The sequence below is a fragment of the Coregonus clupeaformis genome, chromosome 15 (genome assembly GCF_020615455.1).
Source record: "Coregonus clupeaformis isolate EN_2021a chromosome 15, ASM2061545v1, whole genome shotgun sequence".
Taxonomy (NCBI): Eukaryota; Metazoa; Chordata; class Actinopteri; order Salmoniformes; family Salmonidae; genus Coregonus; species Coregonus clupeaformis.
Genome location: NC_059206.1, coordinates 15690023 through 15712935, shown reverse-complemented (window position 1 = coordinate 15712935; position 22913 = coordinate 15690023). Strand labels below are relative to the sequence as shown.

At 44.1% G+C, this 22913-nt stretch overlaps 1 protein-coding gene across 1 annotated transcript; it reads right to left on the bottom strand.

Annotated features, from left to right (window-relative positions):
* Positions 1-11: 11 nt before the first annotated feature.
* Positions 12-21931, bottom strand: LOC121582026 (proteasome subunit beta type-7). The gene is made up of 8 exons (XM_041897526.1): positions 21825-21931; positions 20583-20676; positions 20214-20311; positions 18501-18641; positions 18137-18252; positions 9630-9688; positions 1144-1295; positions 12-247 (listed from the first exon to the last, which is right to left on the bottom strand). Exons 1-8 carry the CDS (start codon positions 21884-21886, stop codon positions 136-138), a joined length of 834 nt encoding a protein of 277 aa, XP_041753460.1. The 5' UTR covers positions 21887-21931; the 3' UTR covers positions 12-135.
* Positions 21932-22913: the final 982 nt, after the last annotated feature.

The following is a 22913-nucleotide window of genomic DNA, read 5'->3' as shown; positions in this document are numbered from 1 at the left end:
ACATTTAAGACTCTCCTCAACAATGCAAACTTTATTGTAAACCATGGAAAAACATGCCATCTCCACTGAAGGAAGTAAGGGTGAATTTGGGAAGTTACAACAGGAAAAACATTATCAGAATGTTACAGTGAGGCTTCAAGAGGTATCCATAGTCTGTACAGTCTCCTGTACCACCTCCAGATCCAATTTGGTCACGGCCTTCGTCAGGACTCCGGTTGTTCCTCGCTTGTACTTGTAATTACCGGTTCTGATAGGAAAAATAAAGGAATTAGTTTCCCAAAAAAATTTTTTATACAGCAGAGACTGGTCTGATGAGCCTCTGGGAGCTAGTTCTTGGATGTAAAATGCAATGTAAAACACAAAAATGGCTTCCATGTGTCACGTGACTCTGGAGAACACATTTTTTCTAGCACTGCGCCACAGGGCTTTTTGGGGATTATGACAAAAAACAACAGTGCAAATTAGTTATGTGAAATTAAACAAGCAGCAGAGGGCAAGAGAAGCACAAACTTGCTGGGTTAAGTGGGTTAGTAGTCACACAGAGTACTCAAAGGTGGGTGAGGCAAAACGCTATGGTTAAAGTCTAGTGCACTCCACACAGAACCAGGTATTTATTACTCACTGGTGGGGCAAGGCTTCTAGCTCATACACACATCTTCAAACAGAACAGGCCAAAGGGATGTCATTCGCCGCGCCATTACAGATTATTTATTACCAACAATGCAACTCAACAAAGCATTCTTAACAGATTAAAAGGCCACAAATGATTAGAACTCATTCAGAAATTGGATGATTAATAACGATGCACTGCTGTGGTGCAAAAATTCTCTGTCATGGGTGAATAAGGGGTTGGGAAGGAATAATACTCAAACCATGCACAAGTTTGTGTTATTTGTTATTGTGCTTGTATTGACGAGGAAATCCAGTCAGCAAGCAACTGCTCTCCAGATTGAGTGAGACTGCTGTGACCAAGTGGGACCAATAACACTGATTGGACATGGGAACCATGGACGGTACATTAAGGGGACAAGTGAAGGGACATTATGAGGACAAGTAATTGATCAAAATATGTGGACAAATTATGGGGCATTATGGGGACTTGATGGGAGATTGTGGGGACTGTTGGTGGGTAGGTGGCCTTACCTGACACCCTTCTTGTTGACCATGTCGTGAGGCCTCAGGTAGTCCACCCTGCCCTTGGTGATGACACACAGGTCAATGTTGCTGCCGGAGCCAAGGTCGTTGAAGATGCCGGCTGCGATGGCGTCCCGAACCAGCCGCTTGGCATCTTCCTCCTGAGGAGAGGGAAAATGACAATCATTATTGTAAACATGATCAATATCACCTCTTCATGTATTGAGTGAATTAATCCAATGCTTATTCCACTACTGCTCAAGATGGAAGGGATAGAGGAGCCCTAAATAGAAACCTTCCGCACAAGTCTGTCACATGGTCGTGTTTGGATCAAATAAGCTATAGCTGCTGCCTCTTATAAAATAAGACAACTCAAGCTGAGCAAGAAGTAATGAGTGGGGATTCCCACCCATCTACAAACACCATGGGAAAAGCATGGGCTCCCTCTATTGGCCATCACCGCTAACAACAGTAGAGCCTTCCTGAAGTACTGTGGAGCTAAATGCTAATTTCGAGCGTCCCTCTCGAGGCCCTGTGATAAATGCATCCGTCACATCATGCAAGATAAATGGTCCTCCTCAGCCTGAGCGTTTTAACACAATGGCTAACGGAGGAGGAGCCGTGCTCCCAGGTGAGCTCTACCAGAGACTCTCCACAGTGGAGGACATCGACACCTCAGCGCTCTTCATCTGATATCTGGGAGGAAGAGCGCTTCATAATTCACCTTGGCATATAATGGGAGCGTGAGGAGTTTAGAGACCCATTCTGACAAAAAAATATAAATACAATTAAAGACTAAAAGCGTTGTGTCTGTTGTCTGAGTGGTAAAGTTCAGCCCTGCTCCAGGAGCATTAAAGACCAGCACCATCCCTCTGGTTTGACACAATTTTTTTTTAACGGTTTGACTATGTTAAGGTACCTGATGTTGCAAGACTGAGTATGCCTTCATGGGACACATATTGTTCATGTACTATGTTTTGTATAAAAATATCTGCTAAATAACCATATTTAGACATTGCTTGGAGGCTGTCCACAAGAACACCATAGTTACGATCCCACACTCACAGTTACAATTTCCACGGTTGTTCAATATATCTTATGCTAATTTCACCATTGTTTTTACCTCCACTAGGATTGAATAAGGTTAACTTGGTTTGAAGTATAACCCTGCAGAGAGAAATGACTACAGTGATTAAACAAGATGGGAGCCGCCAAAATTTATTTATATCATTCCGACATCCTAAACAGGCAAAACGTTCCCGGTAGGGATGTATCTAATATCCACTAGCTTCAACAACAGCCTGTGTCTCATCTAGTATGGAAGAGATTGGTTTAGGTTTGCATATTTTAGGGACTAGGGTGTCTCTCAGCTCCACAGCAGCTGCATGGATTAAGCGCTCTCCAGACTAGGCTGAATAATTGATTAAACCGTGGACACACGGACGCTTTGTAGAAACATAGCAATCTCATTCTCACGCACACCAGTACCACACACACCTTGTGTTTTTTTAAACAGCACCACTCGAGTAACACAAAACCTCACAGTCCCTGGCCGCTGGGTGAACCACACTAAAGCAGAGGTGTGTGGTACTGGTGTGCATGAGAATGAGATTGCTATGTTTCTACAAAGCGTCCGTATGTCCACAGTTTCATCAATTATTCAGCCTAGTCTGGAGAGCGCTTAATCCATGCAGCTGCTGTGGGGCTGAGAGACACCCTAGTCCCTAAAATATGATTTATGATACAGGAGAGACAAAGACCATCAAAAAAGCTGTGTCTTAAACCATTTCACCTGCATTTTATATTGAAAGGTAAGTGTTGTTTTTTTTGCTTCAAATGGATAGATCAGGGGCGTGCAACTCTAGTTTTTCATCACACAAAATACATTTACGCAAAACATTCGGCATAAAAAAATAGCATTGTTTTTATTAGATGACAACAGAAGTGCAACGCTATTTGGCTAGCAGCCACACAGTAAGTTCGATTATAATGAAAGTGCAAGGTATTTCTTGCAAAGACGATGCATGGCCATCAGATATATTATGTTTACCATAGAAAGAATGTAGCCAGCTCCATTTAATGTTTTACATTAAGTTGATATTGCACTTTAACTTGCTAAAACTACCAGAGAAAAGTAGCCATCGCCTCTTCCTGTCACCCAAAAAATGTTTTTTTTGTTTTAGTTCAATTTGGAGTCAGATAGTTTCACTATAGTTTTAGTTATTCAAACTGGTTTGTTAATTATTTTATTTCAGTTCACTAAATAGTTTTTTCACGCCATATAATCATGATATCGTTCAACGTGGCTGCCAGCTCTGGGTTGGACTTAAAATGTCATTGACCCTGAGAAGAATATGAAGTGGTCCATCTAGCTAAGTCAAATCAAACATGTTTATTATGTACCGTATAGGAGACAACCCGAAATATCCTTTCTGTAAACTGAAAAGCTCAGTTTGAGAGACCCATCTCAAGTGAGACTCGAGTGAAATAAAAATGCACACTTAAGTGCGTAAACGCACACTTGAGACATGTATTCCCCTGCAATCAGTGTGTGAACAACACAACTGCTGCCTCCTGCCCCACATTATAATACAGCCTCCCCACGGCACCAACACACACCTTCTCAATATTTCATAACCATATTAAATATGCCACAGAAGACAGTGTTCAACATCTGCCGTCTTCAGGGTATTGGCGACCCTCGGGAGTGGCAGTGGGGGTGGGGTGCAGGCTTGATCTCTAATTGGGCCGCGTGCCAAATAAAAGCAGCAGTTTACTACACCACTTTCCCATGGAGACCCCTTTACCAGACACCCCTTTACATATTGGTACGCAGCCGGTACTCCCACCCCCCCTCCCCGACTTCTTGTCATATTCCATTTGTAATAACTAGGAGTCGTGTTGAGTGTTGCGTTTGGTGATGCAGGAAGGAGAGGAAAATAACAGTGCGTGTTCAAGCTGTCTGTTCTGTTTTAGAGCCATTTGAACTTGCTGCTAATTATATAAAAGCAGGTCGGGGGGGGGGGGGTCAAGAAAACGGCAGAATAAAAAAATCTACAAGTCAGTCAGATGCTCTTTACTGTTCATCATCAAAATCTGTTTTAGCGACATGTCAATACACTGCCATGTCACCTAGCGTTTAACCAAACACACAACGGAGCCCCTTCTGGCACAGTTACGACTGTTAACAGATAAGCATGTATGTTGTCGGAGCAGATCCCCAGTTGAGCCTGCAACATCACTCACTTCTAAGATCATTAGGCTCAGTAAGAGATTTACAACAAAACAAACAAAAACTATTCATGATGTCGAGGAAGGATAAGCAGGGTTAGTGTTTCTTGTCCGAGAGAGAGTATATACAGTGCCTTGTAAAAGTATTCATCCCCCTTGGCATTTTTCCTATTTTGTTGCATTACAACCTATAATTTAAATGGATTTTTATTTTTATTTCATGCAATGGACATACACAAAATAGTCCAAATTGGTTTCAAAAAATTCTAAAAAATAAACAGTGGTGCGTGCATATGTATTCACCCCCTTTGCTATGACGCACCCAAAATAAGATCTGGTGCAACCAATTACACTCAGAAGTCATATAATTAGTTAAAGTCCACCTGTGTGCAATCTTAAGTGTCACATGATCTCAGTGTATATATATATATATATATATATATATATATATATACACACACACCTGTTCTGAAAGGCCCCAGAGTCTGCAACACCACTAAGCACCACCAAGCAAGCACCATGAAGATCAATGATCTCTCCAAACAGGTCAGGGACAAAGTTGTAGAGAAGTACAGATCAGGGTTAGGTTATAAAAAGAATATCCGAAACATTGAGCATCCCACGGAGCACCATTAAATCTATTATTAAAAAATTGAAAGAATATGGCACCACAACAAACCTGCCAAGAGAGGGCCGCCCACCAAAACTCACGGACCAGGCAAGGAGGGCATTAATCAGAGGCAACAAAGAGACCAAAGATAACTCTGGTCCATAGGACCAATTTAAGCCGTACACTCCACAGAGCTGGGCTTTACGGAAGAGTGGCCAGAAAAAAGCCATTGCTTAAAGAAAAAAATAAGCAAACACGTTTGGTGTTTGCAAAAAGGCATGTGGGAGACTCCCCAAACATATGGAAGAAGGTACTCTGGTCAGATGAGATTCAAATTGAGTTTTTTGGCCATCAAGGAAAACGCTATGTCTGGCGCAAACCCAACACCTCCCATCATGCTGTGGGGATGTTTTTCCATCGGCAGGGACTGGGAAACTGGTCAGAATTGAAGGAATGATGGATGGCGCTAAATACTGGGAAATTCTATAGGGAAACCTGTTTCAGTCTTCCAGAGATTTGAGACTGGGACGGAGGTTAACCTTCCAGCAGGACAATGACTAAGCATACTGCTAAAGCAACACTCGAGTGGTTTAAGGGGAAACATTTAAATGTCTTGGAATGGCCTAGTCAAAGCCCAGACCTCAATCCAATTGAGAATCTGTGGTATGACTTAAAGATTGATGTACACCAGCGGAACCTATCCAACTTGAAGGAGCTGGAGAAGTTTTTCCTTGAAGAATGGGCAATATTCCTAGTGGCTAGATGTACCAAGCTTATAGAGACATACCCCAAGAGACTTGCAGCTGAAATTGCTGCAAAAGGTGGCTCTACAAAGTATTGACTTCTGGGGGGGTGAATAGTTATGCACGCTCAAGTTATGTTTTTTTGTCTTATTTCTTGTTTGTTTCACAATAAAAAATATTTTGCATCTTCAAAGTGGTAGGCATGTTGTGTAAATCAAATGATACAAACCCCCCAAAAAAATCCATTTTAAATTCCAGGATGTAAGGCAACAAAATAGGAAAAATGCCAAGGGGGGTGAATACCTTCACAAGCCACTGTGTGTGTGTGTGTGTATATATATATATCTATATCTATATATCTCAACTCTGGGGAAGTGTATAGGCCTAGAAGAGACTGACACTTTCACGCTGTCTCATATACCCTCCTCAGCCCCAAAGAGGGGCACTTCATAAATCAGATAGACTGGTGGAGTGGCACTCTGGCTATTGGTCATCCATCTTACTAGGCCCAGGGCCTGTACTCTACTGCTCTCTGGGGGCCCAGAGGAGGAGGGTTGAACAGAACTGAACCAGGCCATGACAGGAAGGAACAGCACCTCAACCCCAGCCTGCTACACAGGGGAGGAGAGGGAAGAGGAGAGCGAGTGATATAAGGGTTGAAGATGAGGAGAGGGAATACACTAGGGGGGGACAGCAGAGCACTTTTCTTGGTGTATGTGCATGCACTCAAACTAGATGACCACTGCCCCAATGATAGGCAGTCCATGACCCCAATCTCCACCCTCAATAAGAAACACCTGAACCCTTCAATTATAACTACTACAAAACCCTCCACGTCCCCGTTATTGCCTTTAAATCAAATCAAATTTTATTTGTCACATACACGTGTTTAGCAGATGTTATAGCGGGTGTAGCGAAATGCTTGTGCTTCTAGCTCCGACAGTGCAGTAATATCTAACAATTTCACAACATATACCCAATACACACAAAACTAGTAAGGAATGGGATTTAAGAATATATACATATATATTGACAGAGCGGCATGGACTAAGGTACAGTAGAGTATTATAGAATAGAATGCAGTATATACATATGAGATGAGTAGTGCAAGATATGTAAACATTATTAAAGTGACTAGTGTTCCATTTCTTAAAGTGGCCAGTGATTTCAATAGGCAGCAGCAGCCTCTAATGTGCTAGTGATGGCTATTTAACAGTCTGATGGCCTTGAAATAGAAGCTGTTTTCCATTCTCTCGGTCCCAGCTTTGATGCACCTGTACTGACCTCGCCTTCTGGATGATAGCGGGGTGAACAAGCAGTGGCTCGGGTGGTTGATGTCCTTGATGATCTTCTTGGCCTTCATGACAGCGGGTGCTGTATGTCTCTTGGAGGGCGGGTAGTTTGCCCCCGGTAATGCGGTTGTGGGCGGTGCAGTTGCCGTACCAGGCAGTGATACAGCCCGACAGGATGCTCTCAATTGTGCATCTGTAAAGGTTTGTGAGGGTTTTAGGTGCTTGAGGCGTCACTACAGACCCCCTGGTTCGATTCCAGACTGTATCACAACCGGCCGTGATTGGGAGTCCCATAGGGCGGCGCACAATTGGCCCAGCGTCGTCCGGGTTTGGCCGGTGTAGGCCGTCATTGTAAATAAGAATTTGTTCCTAACTGACTTGCCTACTTAAATAAAGGTAAAATAAGCCGAATTTCTTCAGCCTCCTGAGGTTGAAGAGGCTCTGTTGCGCCTTCACCACACTGTCTGCGTGGGTGGACCATTTCAGTTTGTCGGTGATGTGTACGCCAAGGAACTTGAAGCTTTCCACCTTCTCCACTGCGGTCCCGTCGATGTGGATAGGGGGGTGCTCCCTCTGCTGTTTCCTGAAGTCCACGATCATCTCCTTTGTTTTGTTAATGTTGAGTGAGAGGTTATTTTCCTTGCACCACACTCCCAGAGCCCTCACCTCCTCCCTGTAGGCGGTCTCGTCATTGTTGGTAATCAAGCCTACGACTGTTGTGTCCTCTGCAAACTTGATGATTGAGTTGGAGGGGTGCTTGGCCACGCAGTCATGGGTGAACAGGGAGTACAGGAGGGGGCTGAGCACGCACCCTTGTGGGGCCCCAGTGTTGAGGATCAGCGAAGTGGAGATGTTGTTTCCTACCTTCACCACCTGGGGGCGGCCCGTCAGGAAGTCCAGGACCCAGTTGCACAGGGCGGGGTTCAGACCCAGGGCCTCGAGCTTAATGATGAGCTTGGAGGGTACTATGGTGTTGAATGCTGAGCTATAGTCAATGAACAGCATTCTTACATAGGTATTCCTCTTGTCCAGATGGGATAGGGCAGTGTGCAGTGTGATGGCGATTGCATCGTCTGTGGATCTATTGGGGCGGTATATAAATTAAACCCTCCACGTCCCCGTTATTGCCTTTAATTCAGTAAAGTCGCTCTGTGACAGGCGTATCTGGGGAATTTGCTACAGTATGTGCCAAGAGCAACAACCACAGCAGCCTTCCGCCGTCTTCAAATGGATGTTAATTATCAGCATGTTTACTCCATTGAAACGTTGCAAATTGATGCACCTGAAAGCCCTGCTTCAATGGCACGAAAGAGAGGGGGAACCACTGTGCTGCACTCAACTCCTCTAATCCCCCCATTACAGTTTTTCTATAATTTTTCTGGTTCCCTCCGTTATCTTGGCACCAATTGTGCTGCTCATTTGCAAGTGGATTGGTGCTGTGGGGTGGTGTGGCTCCGGGACAGGTAGCTAGCTAACACCCGTTGAGAGAGTTGAGACCCCCGTGATGTCTGCTGCTTTGCTCTCTCCGGCTAGGATAAGTCTCCATTATTCAGGTTTATCCCCCATAAAACACAGCAGCATTCCGATAACTCGCCCTCTGCAACCCAACTGAAGATGTGCTTATAGCAAAAACGACAGTGGCATATTTCTGCTTCCATGTTCAGCAAAGCCTTTGATGGCACTTAAGAGGGTAAATGCATCATTTCCTCTTTGGGTGAATCAGAGAGCGAGAGAGAGGCAGGATGTGTACGGACACCAGTGTGCGACGGAGGATAAAAGAGATACTGTGTGGGTTTGTCCGTGTGTTAGAATGATGTGTGCAGGTGTTTGAGCGGTGATCATGTCCTAGTGTGTGTACGTAGCATTATTACATGCTTGTGTGATAGTTTGCGCGACAGCGTAGGGATGTGTTTGCGTGATACTGTGTATGCATGTAGGGCTGGCACGGTAATTGTATAGTCATGTAACCAACGATTATGGATGAAAATCATGAAAATAACCCTCATAACTAGGGTGACCACATATCGGTCATTCCATGACCATCACAGCCCTATGTGTATGAGCATGATTATTTGTGTGTATGTGTGTGTGTGTTTGCGTGTGTGTACCAGAGGAATTTTTACTGGGCCATTGGTTTGGAGGCAGTCTGTCTGTAAGCTTGGAGAAGTTTAATGGCAGTCCACTGAGAGAACTGTGGCCCCTTCTCCAACCATTAACACACAGGGTCTGTCAGTGACCGAGCCATACATCCAAACAGCACCATATGGGAGGGAGAGTTAAACGCTGGAGTCCAACAGGACAAAGTGGCTTAGATTCATATGGTCGTAACATGACTATTCATACCGTTGACCCAGGGCTTCTCCAAATCCACAGAGAAGCTTCACAATGATGCAGTGGGGGTTAAGGTAAAGCAGGTCTATATTTTCTGCTGTTGTAAGCATTGACTTGTTTCAAATTGCAGGCTTGTTTAGACTATTATTATGGTTTAAAATAGGAGGGAAAGTAAGTACATTTTTCATTATACAGACGAGATACGGCCATGTTTTCCTCCATGTTGATACATGAAGATGATGCGTGTGGTGGATGTACAAAATGGCAGATGGGTCAGGTCCAACTCACCTCCATGTCTTGCTTATAGCGGTCCTCAAACACAGCCATGGCAGCCAGAGAGCCAGAACCTGGGAGAGAACAGAGAAACACAAAAACGGTATGGTTAATGACTGTTGGGGTGACCAGAATTAAACCATCCGACCCAAAATAATTACACCAGTGACCAAGACGAGACTAAGGGTCAGCGACTAAGACGTGGGCCGAATGGTTTACGACAGTCGCAGAGGAAAAGTAAAATGGAGGATAAAACAAAAGTTAGAAAAACACCACTTTCAAAAACGCTTACAATGGTCTCTCAAAACTCCCTACTGGTAACCATGACTGAATGTCAGGTTTCAGCTGACTTTGTTCATTTCGAACGACCTCTTCTTAAATAAAAAAACCCACAATGTAACGACGCACGTAGAGTCTCCAGCGTCTATTTTCTAAAGCGCCTCAGACGTGTCGGGCAATTAGCCCGCTGAAGAAAGTGCTTATCTGTGACAAAAGCAAGAAGTTGAAAAATCCCTTTGTTTTGGTGGAGACTGGCCATTAGGACTCTCTACAGCTGTGTCTCTTTTACAACAGAAGAGTCTCATTTTCACCCATCCCTTCTCCCCCCTCTCCTTAACCCCACAGCATCCATCATGCCATCCTCCTCTCCGTGTGTGGCCACTGTCTGGTGTTTTATAGCCAGGTTGCCGGGGGAGTCATTAAGGAGTCGCACAGGCTGAGTTTCATTGTGATTTGCCAGTACGGTGGAAGGTGAAGAGGAGTTTAAAGGCCTGGAGACCAGTGCACCATCTAATGGTTCTTCATAAGTCATGAACTAGGCATGAACGATAGAGGTAAAGAGGTCGACTTAAAAGCGGAACAAAATGCTTGATAGCATGGCTGTTGGGCCAAAGCCTCACACAAGGTTTATCCAAAGTCTTCACTCAAACATGAATGTTTTTTGTGAGCCATAGTAAGCTCACACAGGCATTCTTGTCTCGAGTTTGTTATGGCAACAGAAAACACAAATTACCATTTCTTATTGGACAAGTCCCGATGGCACCTCCCTGTAACACTCTGGTTCAGAGAGTTTCCTTCCGCTTCGTGCTTACTGAACATGACTCTGGTTACAATGGTTACCCTGGCTCATCATTCACTGGGCTCTACTAGTTACCCTGGCTCATCATTCACTGGGCTCTACTGGTTACCCTGGCTCATCATTCACTGGGCTCTACTGGTTACCCGGGCTCATCATTCACTGGGCTCTACTGGTTACCCTGGCTCATCATTCACTGGGCTCTACTGGTTACCCTGGCTCATCATTCACTGGGCTCTACTGGTTACCCGGGCTCATCATTCACTGGACTCTACTGGTTACCCGGGCTCATCAGTCACTGGGCTCTACTGGTTACCCGGGCTCATCAGTCACTGGACTCTACTGGTTACCCGGGCTCATCAGTCACTGGGCTCTACTGGTTACCCGGGCTCATCATTCACTGGACTCTACTGGTTACCCGGGCTCATCAGTCACTGGACTCTACTGGTTACCCGGGCTCATCAGTCACTGGGCTCTACTGGTTACCCGGGCTCATCAGTCACTGGACTCTACTGGTTACCCGGGCTCATCAGTCACTGGGCTCTACTAGTTACCCTGGCTCATCAGTCACTGGACTCTACTGGTTACCCGGGCTCATCAGTCACTGGACTCTACTGGTTACCCGGGCTCATCAGTCACTGGACTCTACTGGTTACCCGGGCTCATCAGTCACTGAGCTATACTAGTTAACCTGGTTACCCTGGCTCATCAGTCACTGAGCTATACTAGTTAACCTGGTTACCCTGGCTCATCAGTCACTGGCTCTACTAGTTACCCTGGCTCAGTCACTGGGCTATACTAGTTACCCTGGTTACCCTGGCTCATCAGTCACTGGGCTCTACTGGTTACCCTGGCTCATCAGTCACTGGGCTCTACTGGTTACCCTGGCTCATCAGTCACTGGGATCTACTGGTTACCCTGGTTACCCTGGCTCATCAGTCACTGGGCTCTACTGGTTACCCTGGCTCATCAGTCACTGGGCTCTACTAGTTACCCTGGTTACCCTGGCTCATCAGTCACTGGGCTCTACTGGTTACCCTGGCTCATCAGTCACTGGGCTCTACTAGTTACCCTGGCTCATCAGTCACTGGCTCTACTAGTTACCCTGGCTCATCAGTCACTGGGCTCTACTGGTTACCCTGGCTCATCAGTCACTGGGCTCTACTGGTTACCCTGGCTCATCAGTCACTGGGATCTACTGGTTACCCTGGCTCATCAGTCACTGGGCTCTACTGGTTACCCTGGCTCATCAGTCACTGGGGGGAGGGGTGTGAGGAGGCCGTTGATAATTTCTCATGTTTCACTCTCTAGAAGGGGCAGACATGAGCTCCTGGTGGGACTCCCTGCTATGAGGCCTCGGCTTGCTGACATGCCACATACTGATACATGAATATGGATGAGCCGGGCCGGAGAGGGGGAACGAGACAAAAATATAGTAGAGAGAGCGAAGGTAGGGCGGCTGGTAGCTTAGTGGTTAAGAGCGTTGTGTCAGTAACCGAAAGGTTGCTGGTTCTAATCCCAGAGCCGACTAGGTGAAAAATCTGTCGATGTGCCCATTGAGCAAGGCACTTAATCCTAACTGCTCCTGTAAGTCGCTCTGGATAAGAGCGTCTGCTAAATGACAAAAATAAAAATAGGTGGAGAAGGGGAGGGGTTGGTATAAATGAGGGAGAAAAACAGAGGGGTTAAGAGGTTGATATTTGTATGTAGAGTAGGAAGGGACAAAATGCACAAAAAAGCCATTGATTAAATGAAAAAACAGTTAAAGAACAATATAAGGAGTGGGAGCAAAAGAAGAGACTTTCCTATGTAGCTAGTCCCCACGTTCTCTAAAAATTTCCTGACAAAGCAGACAATCTCGCAGCGTTGGCTGGAAAGGTGGAGTGGAAAAACTCCCATAGGTCCTTTGTCAGCACAACAGCCTTTCAAGTGACGGCCTCGCTCCTCCTGAGTAGGCGCCGGAGAAAGAGTTTCTTGGAGAGGCACTAAGCGTGTGTGGTGTATGTAACCTCACTTTTATCAGTGACTGGATTTAAAAACACAGGCTTCTTCTATTATTCATGTGGCTGAATATTCAGCCAAATTACCCTCCGCTTCCATGTAACTCAGTAGAGAAATAACAGTATTCTGAGTCGAATATGAAGAGGAGATAATCTTGTTTAAAAATGCCCACAAACCAAGAAACACCAGTTCGTACATGAAACAGCATTCTCCCAAACGAAAAAGCTATTTGTAGTAGGCTTGGACGGTATACTGTATATAAATAGCCACAAGACGGCTTTTCAATACCGTTGAACCTATTTCTTTGAAGTTTCAATACATCAATATTTGTAGCTACTTTTTAAGTAAATACCTGCAGTCAACTTGTGTAATTTGTTAGAAGATAAAGCAGATTGCGTTCTTCATTTCACCCGTCACATTATGAAGCTTACCGTAGTTCCCCAGAACAGTTGAGTCAGTCACATGTTTGTAAATAGTACAGCTGGAGAAAGTGGGAGCAGGTGAGTCCAGCTGTGTATTGACAGGGGTCACGTTTTATATTGAACGGCAGTTTTTTTTCTCTTCAATAGAGTGATCAGGGACCTGCAACTATAGTTTTCCTTCACAGAAAATACATTAGTGCAACAGTCGGCAGAAAATAGCTTCATTTTCATCAGATGACAACAGAAGCGCAACGCTATTAGGCTGGCAGCTCCTCAAGTAAGTTAAATGAGCTTACGATGAAAAAGCAAGGTATTTTCTGCTAAAACAATGCAAGACCATCATATTTCAGTTTATCATAAAAAGAATGTAGCCAGCTACATTTCCTCATGTTTTACTTCAAGTTAATCTTGCATTTTACCAGAGAAAAATAGGCTGGCTACACCAAGAAATGTGCCGGAGAAAAGTAGGTACACATCAGTCAGAGCTCTGTCTGGTGATAGATGAGAATTCACCAATGGGCAATCTGAGTGGAGAATTGCAGCTGAAGCACAAAATGTGTCTGATAACGAGCAGAAATTACAATAAGAAGCATTTTAGATCTGAGTTTACAAAACACAGCAAGATACGCTACATGGCCAAAAGTATGTGGAAACCTGCTCGTCGAACATCTCATTCCAAAATCATGGGCATTAATATGGAGTTGGTCCTCCCTTTGCTGCTATAACAGCCTCCACTCTTCTGGGAAGACTTTCCACTAGATGTTGGAACATTGCTGCGGGGACTTGCTTCCATTAAGCAACAAGATCATTAGTGAGGTCGGGCACTGATGTTGCGCGATTAGGCCTGGCTCGCAGTCGCCGTTCCAATTCATCCCAAAGGTGTTTGATGGGGTTGAGGTCAGGGCTCTGTGCAGGCCAGTCAAGTTCTTCCACACCGATCAACAAACCATTTCTGTATGGACCTCGCTTTGTGCACGGGGGCATTGTCATGCTGAAACAGGAAAGGACCACAAAGTTGGAAGCACATAATTGTCTAGAATGTCATTGTATGCTGTAGAGTTAAGACTTCCCTTCACTGAAACTAAGGGGCCTATCCCGAACCAAGGAAAACAGCCCCAGACCATTATTCCTCCTCCACCAAACTTTACAGTTGGCACTATGCATTCAGGCATGTAGCGTTCTCCTGACATCCGCCAAACCCAGATTCGCCCGTCGGACTGCCAGATGGTGAAGCGTGATTCATCACTCCAGAGAACGCGTTTCCACTGCTCCATAGTCCAATGGCGACAAGCTTTACACCACTCCAGCCGATGCTTGGCATTGAGCATGGTGATCTTAGGCTTGTGTGCGGCTGCTCGGCCATAGAAACCCCATTTCATGAAGCTCCCGGACTAACATTTATTGTGCTGACGTTGCTTCCGGAGGCAGCTTGGAACTCAGAAGTTTTTTACAAGCTACATGCTTCAGCACTCGGCGGTCCCGTTCTGTGAGCTTGTGTGGCCTGAGCCGTTGTTGCTCCTAGACATTTCCACGTCACAATAACAGCATGTACAGTTGACCGGGGCAGCTCTAGCAGGGCAGAAATTCGACAAACTGACTTGAAGGAAAGGTGCCATCCTATGACGGTGCCACATTGAAAATCACTGAGCTCTTCAGCAAGGGCCATTCTACTGCCCGTGTTTGTCTATGGAGATTGCATGGCTGTGTGCTCGATTTTATACACCTGTCAATAACGGGTGTGGCTGAAATAGCCGAATCCACTAATTTGAAGGGGTGTCCACATACTTTTCTTATGCGTTTTATATATTTTTTCCTGCATGTAAAACGAATAATTCTGCATTAACGCGACCCCTAAGTTTAACTTGCTAGTTATCTAAGTAAGTGGCTGAATTAATAAGGTGACTGGGCATCATATCGTGTTGGCTTTCTGCCGTGTTTGAGAAGTCAAAGCCCTTTGGATGAGTTCTCTTTTGATTTCCTTGCATTTTTTCTCCTCTCAGTTCTCAGCCAGTCCGCTCCTCCCCCATTTTCTCCGAACAGACCAGGCAGGCCTGTTGCCCTGGTGACGCCAGACTCCACACAAACCACAAACACAGCGTGAACACATGCTGCTCCAGAGCCAGTACTCTTCATTTGCACAATGTCTCCCATTCACATTCGCTTGTAAAATGTCCAAACTCACCAAAAATGACATTCGGCAGCTCCTACCTACAGTACCAGTCAAAAGTTTGGACACGCCTACTCATTCAAGGGTTTTTCTTTATTTTTACTATTTTTTTTTACATTGTAGAGTAATCATGAAGACATCAAAACTATGAAACACATATGGAATCATGTAGTAACTAAAAAAAATTAAACAAAATCAAAATATATTTTATATTTGAGATTCTTCAAATAGCCACCCTTTGCCTTGATGACAGCTTTACACACTCTTGGCATTCTCTCAACCAGCTTCACCTGGAATGCTTTTCCAACAGTCTTGAAGGAGTTCCCACATATGCTGTGCACTTGGCTGCTTTTCCTTCACTCTGCCGTCCAACTCATCCCAAACCATCTCAATTGGGTTGAGGTCGGGGGATTGTGGAGGCCAGGTCATCTGATGCAGCACTCCATCCCTCTCCTTCTTGGTAAAATAGCCCTTACACAGCCTGAAGGTGGGTTGGGTCATTGTCCTGTTGAAAAACAAATGATAGTCCCACTAAGCCCAAACCAGATGGGATGCAGATGGGATACCGATGCAGAATGCTGTGGTAGCCATGCTAGTTAAGTGTGCCTTGATTTCTAAATAAATCTCAGACAGTGTCACCAGCAAAGCACCCCCACATCGTAACACCTCCTCCTCCATGCTTTACGGTGGGAAATACACATGCAGAGATCATACATTCACCCACACCGCATCTCACCAAGACACAGCGGTTTGAACCAAAAATCTCCAATTTGGACTCCAGACCAAAGGACACATTTCCACTGGTCTAATGTCCATTGCTCGTGTTTCTTAGCCCAAGCAAATATCTTCTTCTTGTTGATGTCCTTTAGTAGTGGTTTCTTTGCAGCAATTTGACCATGAAGGCCTGATTCACACAGTCCCCTCTGAACAGCTGATGTTGAGATGTGTCTGTTACTTGAACTCTGAAGCATTTATTTGGGCAGCAATTTCTGAGGCTGGTAACTAATGAACTTATCCTCTGCAGCAGAGGTAACTCTGGGTCTTCCATTCCTGTGGCGATCCTCATGAGAGCAAGATTCATCATAGCGCTTGATGGTTTTTGTGACTGCACTTGAAGAAACTTTCAAAGTTCTTGGAATTTTCAGTATTGACTGACATTCATGTCTTAAAGTAATGATGGACTGTTGTTTATCTTTGCTTATTTTAGCTGTTCTTGCCATAATATGGCCTTTGTCTTTTATCAAATAGGGCTATCTTCTGTATACACCTTGTCACAACACAACTGGCTCAAACGCATTAAGAAGGAAACTATTTCCACAAATTAACTTTTAAGAAGGCACACCTGTTAATTGAAATGCATTCCAGGTGACTACCTCATGAAGCTGGTTGAGAGAATACCAAGAGTGTGCAAAGCTGTCATCAAGGCAAAGGGTGGCTATTTGAAGAATCTCAAATAACATATTTTGATTTGTTTAACACTTTGGTTACTACATGATTCCATATGTGTTATTTCATAGTTTTGATGTCGTCACTATTATTCTACAATGTAAAAAAATTGTAAAAAGAAAAACCCTTGAATGAGTAGGTGTGTCCAAACTTTTGACTGGTAGTGTATATATGTATAATGTTATGAGCTGGACTGCCTGCCTTTGTAATTACTTTCTCTCTCATTTGCGCTCGTTAGCATATTTAGCTAGGAGCCTCTATGGAAATGCACTATTACTTGTGCTAATTTTGTTAGCATTCTGGTAATAGACGCCAAATGGGCTTTTGGTGCCACTGTGTACTTAGCTGCTAATACAGTAAATCACAGGATGAGAGAAGGACGGTATGACGATATGACAATATTGATACCACCCAACACTAATTTGTAGTCTAAGATCGGCTTCTTCTGCTTATAGGCCACATTTCATAACACATTCAATGAACCTTTGAGAGCAACAAAGAATACTTGAAGTAGCCTAAAAAATAACAATTATTGGGCGGTTGTCTTATCCAGCATACATAATGAATATGAGGTTTAGATGAGCTTTGGAGAAAAGTTGCCGCCCACAGCAGAACTGGGTAAGATTCGACCATTGTGGGGATAGGGTCGGGGTTCCAGGTGTTTGGTGAATGGCAAAGGGAGGCTGTCCTCATATACCTGCAGTGGAATGAGGGGTACAGAGGGGGGTTCCATGGGAACTGAGCAGGGTCCTTCACTTCAACACACACAGCTGTTCTTAAAATTTAGCTCTGTCTGTATTTTGCAGATTGGCTCCTCTTGTTGACTTTTCAATTTTAATTCAAATTAAAGTGGTAAAGCTGAATGGAGCCAGAAAAGATGGACCAGGGTAGAGTAGGAAGTTTGTAGATGTGCATGGATGGGATTCCTGCTTAGTCTTGGTTTTGCGATAGAAACAAGGTCTGTACTCGTGGGGGTTTCGACAAATCTTCCTGGCCAACCAAACTGGGGTGGCTCACAATTGGCCCAGCGTCGTCCAGGGTTGGGGAGGGTTTGGCCGGCAGGGCTGTCCTTGTCCAATCACGCTATAGCGACCCCTGTGGCGGGCCGGGCGCAGTGCACGCTGACTTGGTCGCCAGGTGTACGGTGTTTCCTCCGACACATTGGTGCGGCTGGCTTCCGGGTGAAGCAGTGCGGCTCGGTTGGGTTGTGTTTCAGAGGACGCACGACTCTCGACCTTCGCCTCTCCCGTGTCCATACGGGGGTTGCAGCGATGGGACAGGGACTGTAACTACTACCAATTGGATACCACGAAATTGGGGAGAAAAAGGGGGTAAAATACCCACCCCGCAAAAAAATAGAAAAAAAATAAGAAAGAACACGGTAAGTAAATGAGTTAGGTGGCAGACTCACCCATGGTGACGTAGGGAAGCTTGTCAGTGGAGCCATGGGGGTAGATGCTGTAGAGATGGGGACCGTTGCAGTCCACTCCACCTAGCACCAGGGCAGCGCCAATGTGACCCTGGTATCTGCGAATGCAACAATCAATGAACTGTTCCTTCTATTCTATTGACTCCTTTACACAACATATTGACACACGGCACCCCACAGGGCTGTCAAACGTATTCCATGGAGGGCCTTGGTTTTTCCTTTCAATTAAGATCTAGACAACCAGGTGAGGGGAGTTCCTTATTAATTAGTGACCTTAATCAATCAAGTACTAGGGAGGAGCAAAAACCTGCAGACACTCGGGGGGGGGGCTGGATGGGTGGCATACCTGAAGAGCATCTGCTTGAGCATGCGGTTGGCAGTGGCCACGCGGGGCAGCCGGCTCGTGGAGAGGGAGTGCAGCTCCAGGTTAGAGGAGATGATCTGGGTGGTCATCTCAGTGTCTGCTGCCGTGCCCGCTCCACAGCAACTGGACAGACACGGAACAGAGTGGAGGTTAGGATTACGGAGTTGACATGCATTTATGAACCTACACTTTAAATAAATACTGATTTTAAATCACGTGACGCCTCTGATGTAGGCTAAAGACTAAAAAGGCAGGATGTGTTTCGACCAGTGTTCACTGAAACACCACGATACACAATAGAGATGTCATTCCCATTAACCAAACAGAATTCCTGTTACACAGTAGTATAAGAATAATAAGAATAATAAGCCATTTAGCAGACGCTTTTATCCAAAGCGACTTACAGTTATGCGTGCATACATTTTTTTTGTGTATGGGTGGTCCCGGGGATCGAACCCACTACCTTGGCGTTACAAGCGCCTGTCAGGACATTCACCCTAGGGCTGGGCGGTATACCCTATTTTACTATATACACTGGTACTGATGCATGGACTGGTTTGGGTTTTTAACTTTACCTTCTATAACAGTATATCAATGTCTGGCTTGTTAAATGTGACCTGCATCTCCGGCGGGTGTAATGTCCGTTTTTATAGTTTACTCCATTTGCTACCTTAGTCATCTTCCTCCTTCCTCCTGCTGCATGCCGCTAACCACACCAAGCCCCGCCCCCTGTCACTCAAGGAGAGAGCAGTTGCTCAACCAGAGACAAGAGCACTTTCTTGCCGTTCACTCTGCATAGTCAGATAGATGCAACAAGATGTTGGTGACATGCTGCTTTCCACTGTCTGCAAACTACTGTCTGCTAGTTTGTGTATTCTTAGCAAGTTGTTGCTAAAATAAATTGTGTTAGCCACTAATGCTTATCGCTAGTTAGCTGGCTAGCTAGCTTGCTAAATGTAATAAGAGTCAGAGCAAACGTAGCTAGCTAACTAATACAGCCTGGTACCTGTGCTGGTGTAGGCATAGATAAGTATGTTGTTTGTGCAACGGTATTTTATAAAATCAGAGAAGAATAGGCAAAGCATGAATATGTTAGCAAGCTAGCTACATGAGGTAAGAAAACATGTAATGTAACATCTAATTAGGGTCACCTGGAAACACTGACCAACACTTTGGTTCCTAACCTGTCAATAATTCCTCCCTGGCTTACTGTATTCATTCGTTCTTTGTTATTTCAAACAATGTATTCAAGGTGCTGCCCACGATATTCCAACTATAGAATTAGAATAATCATTTTATTTCCATGATTCCAACAGTTATCCAATTAACTAGGCCTAGATGTTTGCCCATATCATGCAGCCCTGCGTAGCACAGTGTGGAAATTATAATAAAAGTGCCAAAATTGATGAAAATGCAGACTATTTTTGTTTGGAGTTAGAATGAAACAGTATAAAACAATCAGAATGGAGAAAACCCCATTGAAATCACTTATAATGTATATGTTGCCACCCTAGGGTCTAAATGTGCTTTATGAACTACTCAAAACACATTTAGAACTTTTATTATTGAAAAACGTAAAATACTGTCAATAATGTGAAAAATATCTCATGATATTTTGGCCATATTGCCCAGCCCTAACTCACACAACTCTAATCTTAAAACATGAAAAAAAAAAATGGGAAAAGGGCCCCTTACTAGATGTTAGGGGAGATGTAGTGGATCTTGGAGCAGTTCTTATCTGCCACAATCATGCCCTCTGTGGCCCTGGTGTCAGCACCAAGAACTAGCCCATCCTACAGGGATGGAGAAAAACAAGTTCAATCAAGTAGCTTTTTTAAATGAGTGAATGTAGCCATATTGCATGCATTTCTTGCTCAATGTTTGATAGCTCTCAAGTCAAAATGTGGAGTTTTATATATTAAATCAAACTTAACCACCTACAGGATAATGGAAGGAATGGTGGAATTATAGAGCGCTCAGCCTGAACTTAGGCTACTTCAGGAAAGTAGCTTAAGTTCATCACTATGGCAGAGGTGAAATAAATAGGTAAACAGTTATCCTTACCTTAAAAACAACCCCACAGATTGTGGTGCCTGTTTTCCGGGCAGCGGGTATGTTGCATCCTAATTTGGTAACTTCAGCTTCCAAGACTGCATTCCTAAAACAACAGAAACATGGTCAGAAACTGTGCATGCTAGAAAGTCATTGACACATGACTTCAGTACTTCATGGGCCCTTGATGACTATGCATTAGAGGCTGCTGCTGCCTATTGAAATGGAACACTAGTCACTTTAATACTGTTTACATATCTTGTACTACTCATCTCATATGTATATACTGTATTTTATTCTATAATACTCTACTGTTTCTTAGTCCATGCCGCTGTCATTGCTTGTCCATATATGTATATATTCTTAAATTCCATTCCTTACTAGATTTGTGTGTATTGGGTATATGTTGTGAAATTGTTACATATTACTTGTTAGATATTACTTTACTGTCGGAGCTAGAAGCAGAAGCATTTCGATACACCCGCAATAACATCTGCTAAACACGTGTATGTGACAAATACAATTTGATCTTGTCACATTTAACACGAATGTGTTCAAATGGTAGCCAATTCGATATAAAATGTAGCTAATCCATAATATTCTACAACCATTGCACACAACAATCTTAGATAACGATCTGGCCAGGTAAATTGATAGGGTTCTAACTAAAATATGCTGTATCATAGGCGGGCAGCGATGCGGCGGGTTGAGTGCAAGCCAAGTCAACGGGAAATTAGATGGATGTCAAACTTGACACCAAAAATCTTACAAGTCAATATGTTTTTTCATTTATAAATGCAACACGGTTGTGACTTAAACAACTTGTAGCTAGCAAGTTGGCTAATTTAGCCAACTAACTACGGTATGTATCGTTTTCCGCTTGCAGGTTAATAATACTGGCTGGCTACTATTATTGGCTCGATAGCTAGCCTAGCTAATACTCAAACTGTGGCTAACTTTGTCAGGTTTACTTCTGGGAGTTTGAAAACGGAGTATTCATCACCACGTGTAAATTGTCGCAGCCTACGAAATCATTTTGTAACATTTTTTCCGCTATTCTTTCATTTATCACTTACTCTAGAAAAATAGCGTTGAGAAATGTCTGAGTCATTCAAGCAGGCCGTGAAGAGGACGGAGCGGCCCGACATCAAATAACTCAACACAGAGAATACATTTCTAAATTATTTCCAAATCTAAAAGTCACTAAACACGTGGACATGCGCCTCTCTTTTTGTAATCTCACTGAATCCTTACCTCTTGCAATTTTCGAAACTGAAACCTCCGAGCTGCGGCTGGCACACTGACAGAGTCGCCATTTTTCCTGTACTGAATTCCAGCTTCCGGGAAGCGTGCCTCACTAAAAGCGCTAACTTCTCCCTGGGTTACACCGATTGTCCTCCGGAATACCTGAAAGAAATGAAGTTATGAAAAGTTATAGGTCCTTGTGACAAGTGGTTTAAATTTCTTCTTTACATATCTCCTCTTATTTTTAATATGGGTGCTGTAAAATATTAGTTTCTTTAAAAACATGTGAAGAGTGAGGCTGAAGGATAATGAAAATTTATCAGAAACAGGTAGGCCTACTGATAGCTATCACAAATTGGCTGAATAATGTCAAGTAGTCTACCCATTCAGCCGTGCATAGCCCTAAATGAGCTTCCTTATCCATAAATAAGGAGAGGTGTGCATCTACATTTTACCACTGGAGGTCAGTAGGTCCAAAGAATAAAACATAGCCCTGTTCCAACAGAAAACAACAGCCTAGCAGTGGATTGCTTGAATGATCGCCAACCACACAGCCCCCTCTCCCACCAAAGAGGGTCCATGCTGCCCCTTTTTCTCATCAAATCTAGGGTCAAAGTTGAAGTGTCGCTAGTGTCACGAAAGCTCACAATTGGGTCTGCTCTTTGAACCAATCACTGTTGTCTTTGTTGGTTATAAACAGGACCAGTTACCAAGAGTTCCGAGCTATGGCATAAAATGCACCAATCATATGTGGCAAGAGAACACAGAGCTTTGGTTATTAACCAATATCATTTTAAACACTAGATCCACAAAAGGTAAACACACTCACATTGAGACACACACATTGAGATGTGCATGCATGCATGCACGCAGAAACACAGACACACACACACACACACACACACACAGCTATTCAAACACTAGGACTCAGAATGCTTTGAGATATAAGCGCAAGATCTATGACTGCACTATATATTCAGCAAAAAAAAACAATTTGAACTCAGCTACTTCACAATGACCCTCCACAGAGCTCCTTTGTTGTCCTTTGCTCCAAAAGCTGTGGCCTTCATTCCTGACCAGAAATATGGAGAGAGAACA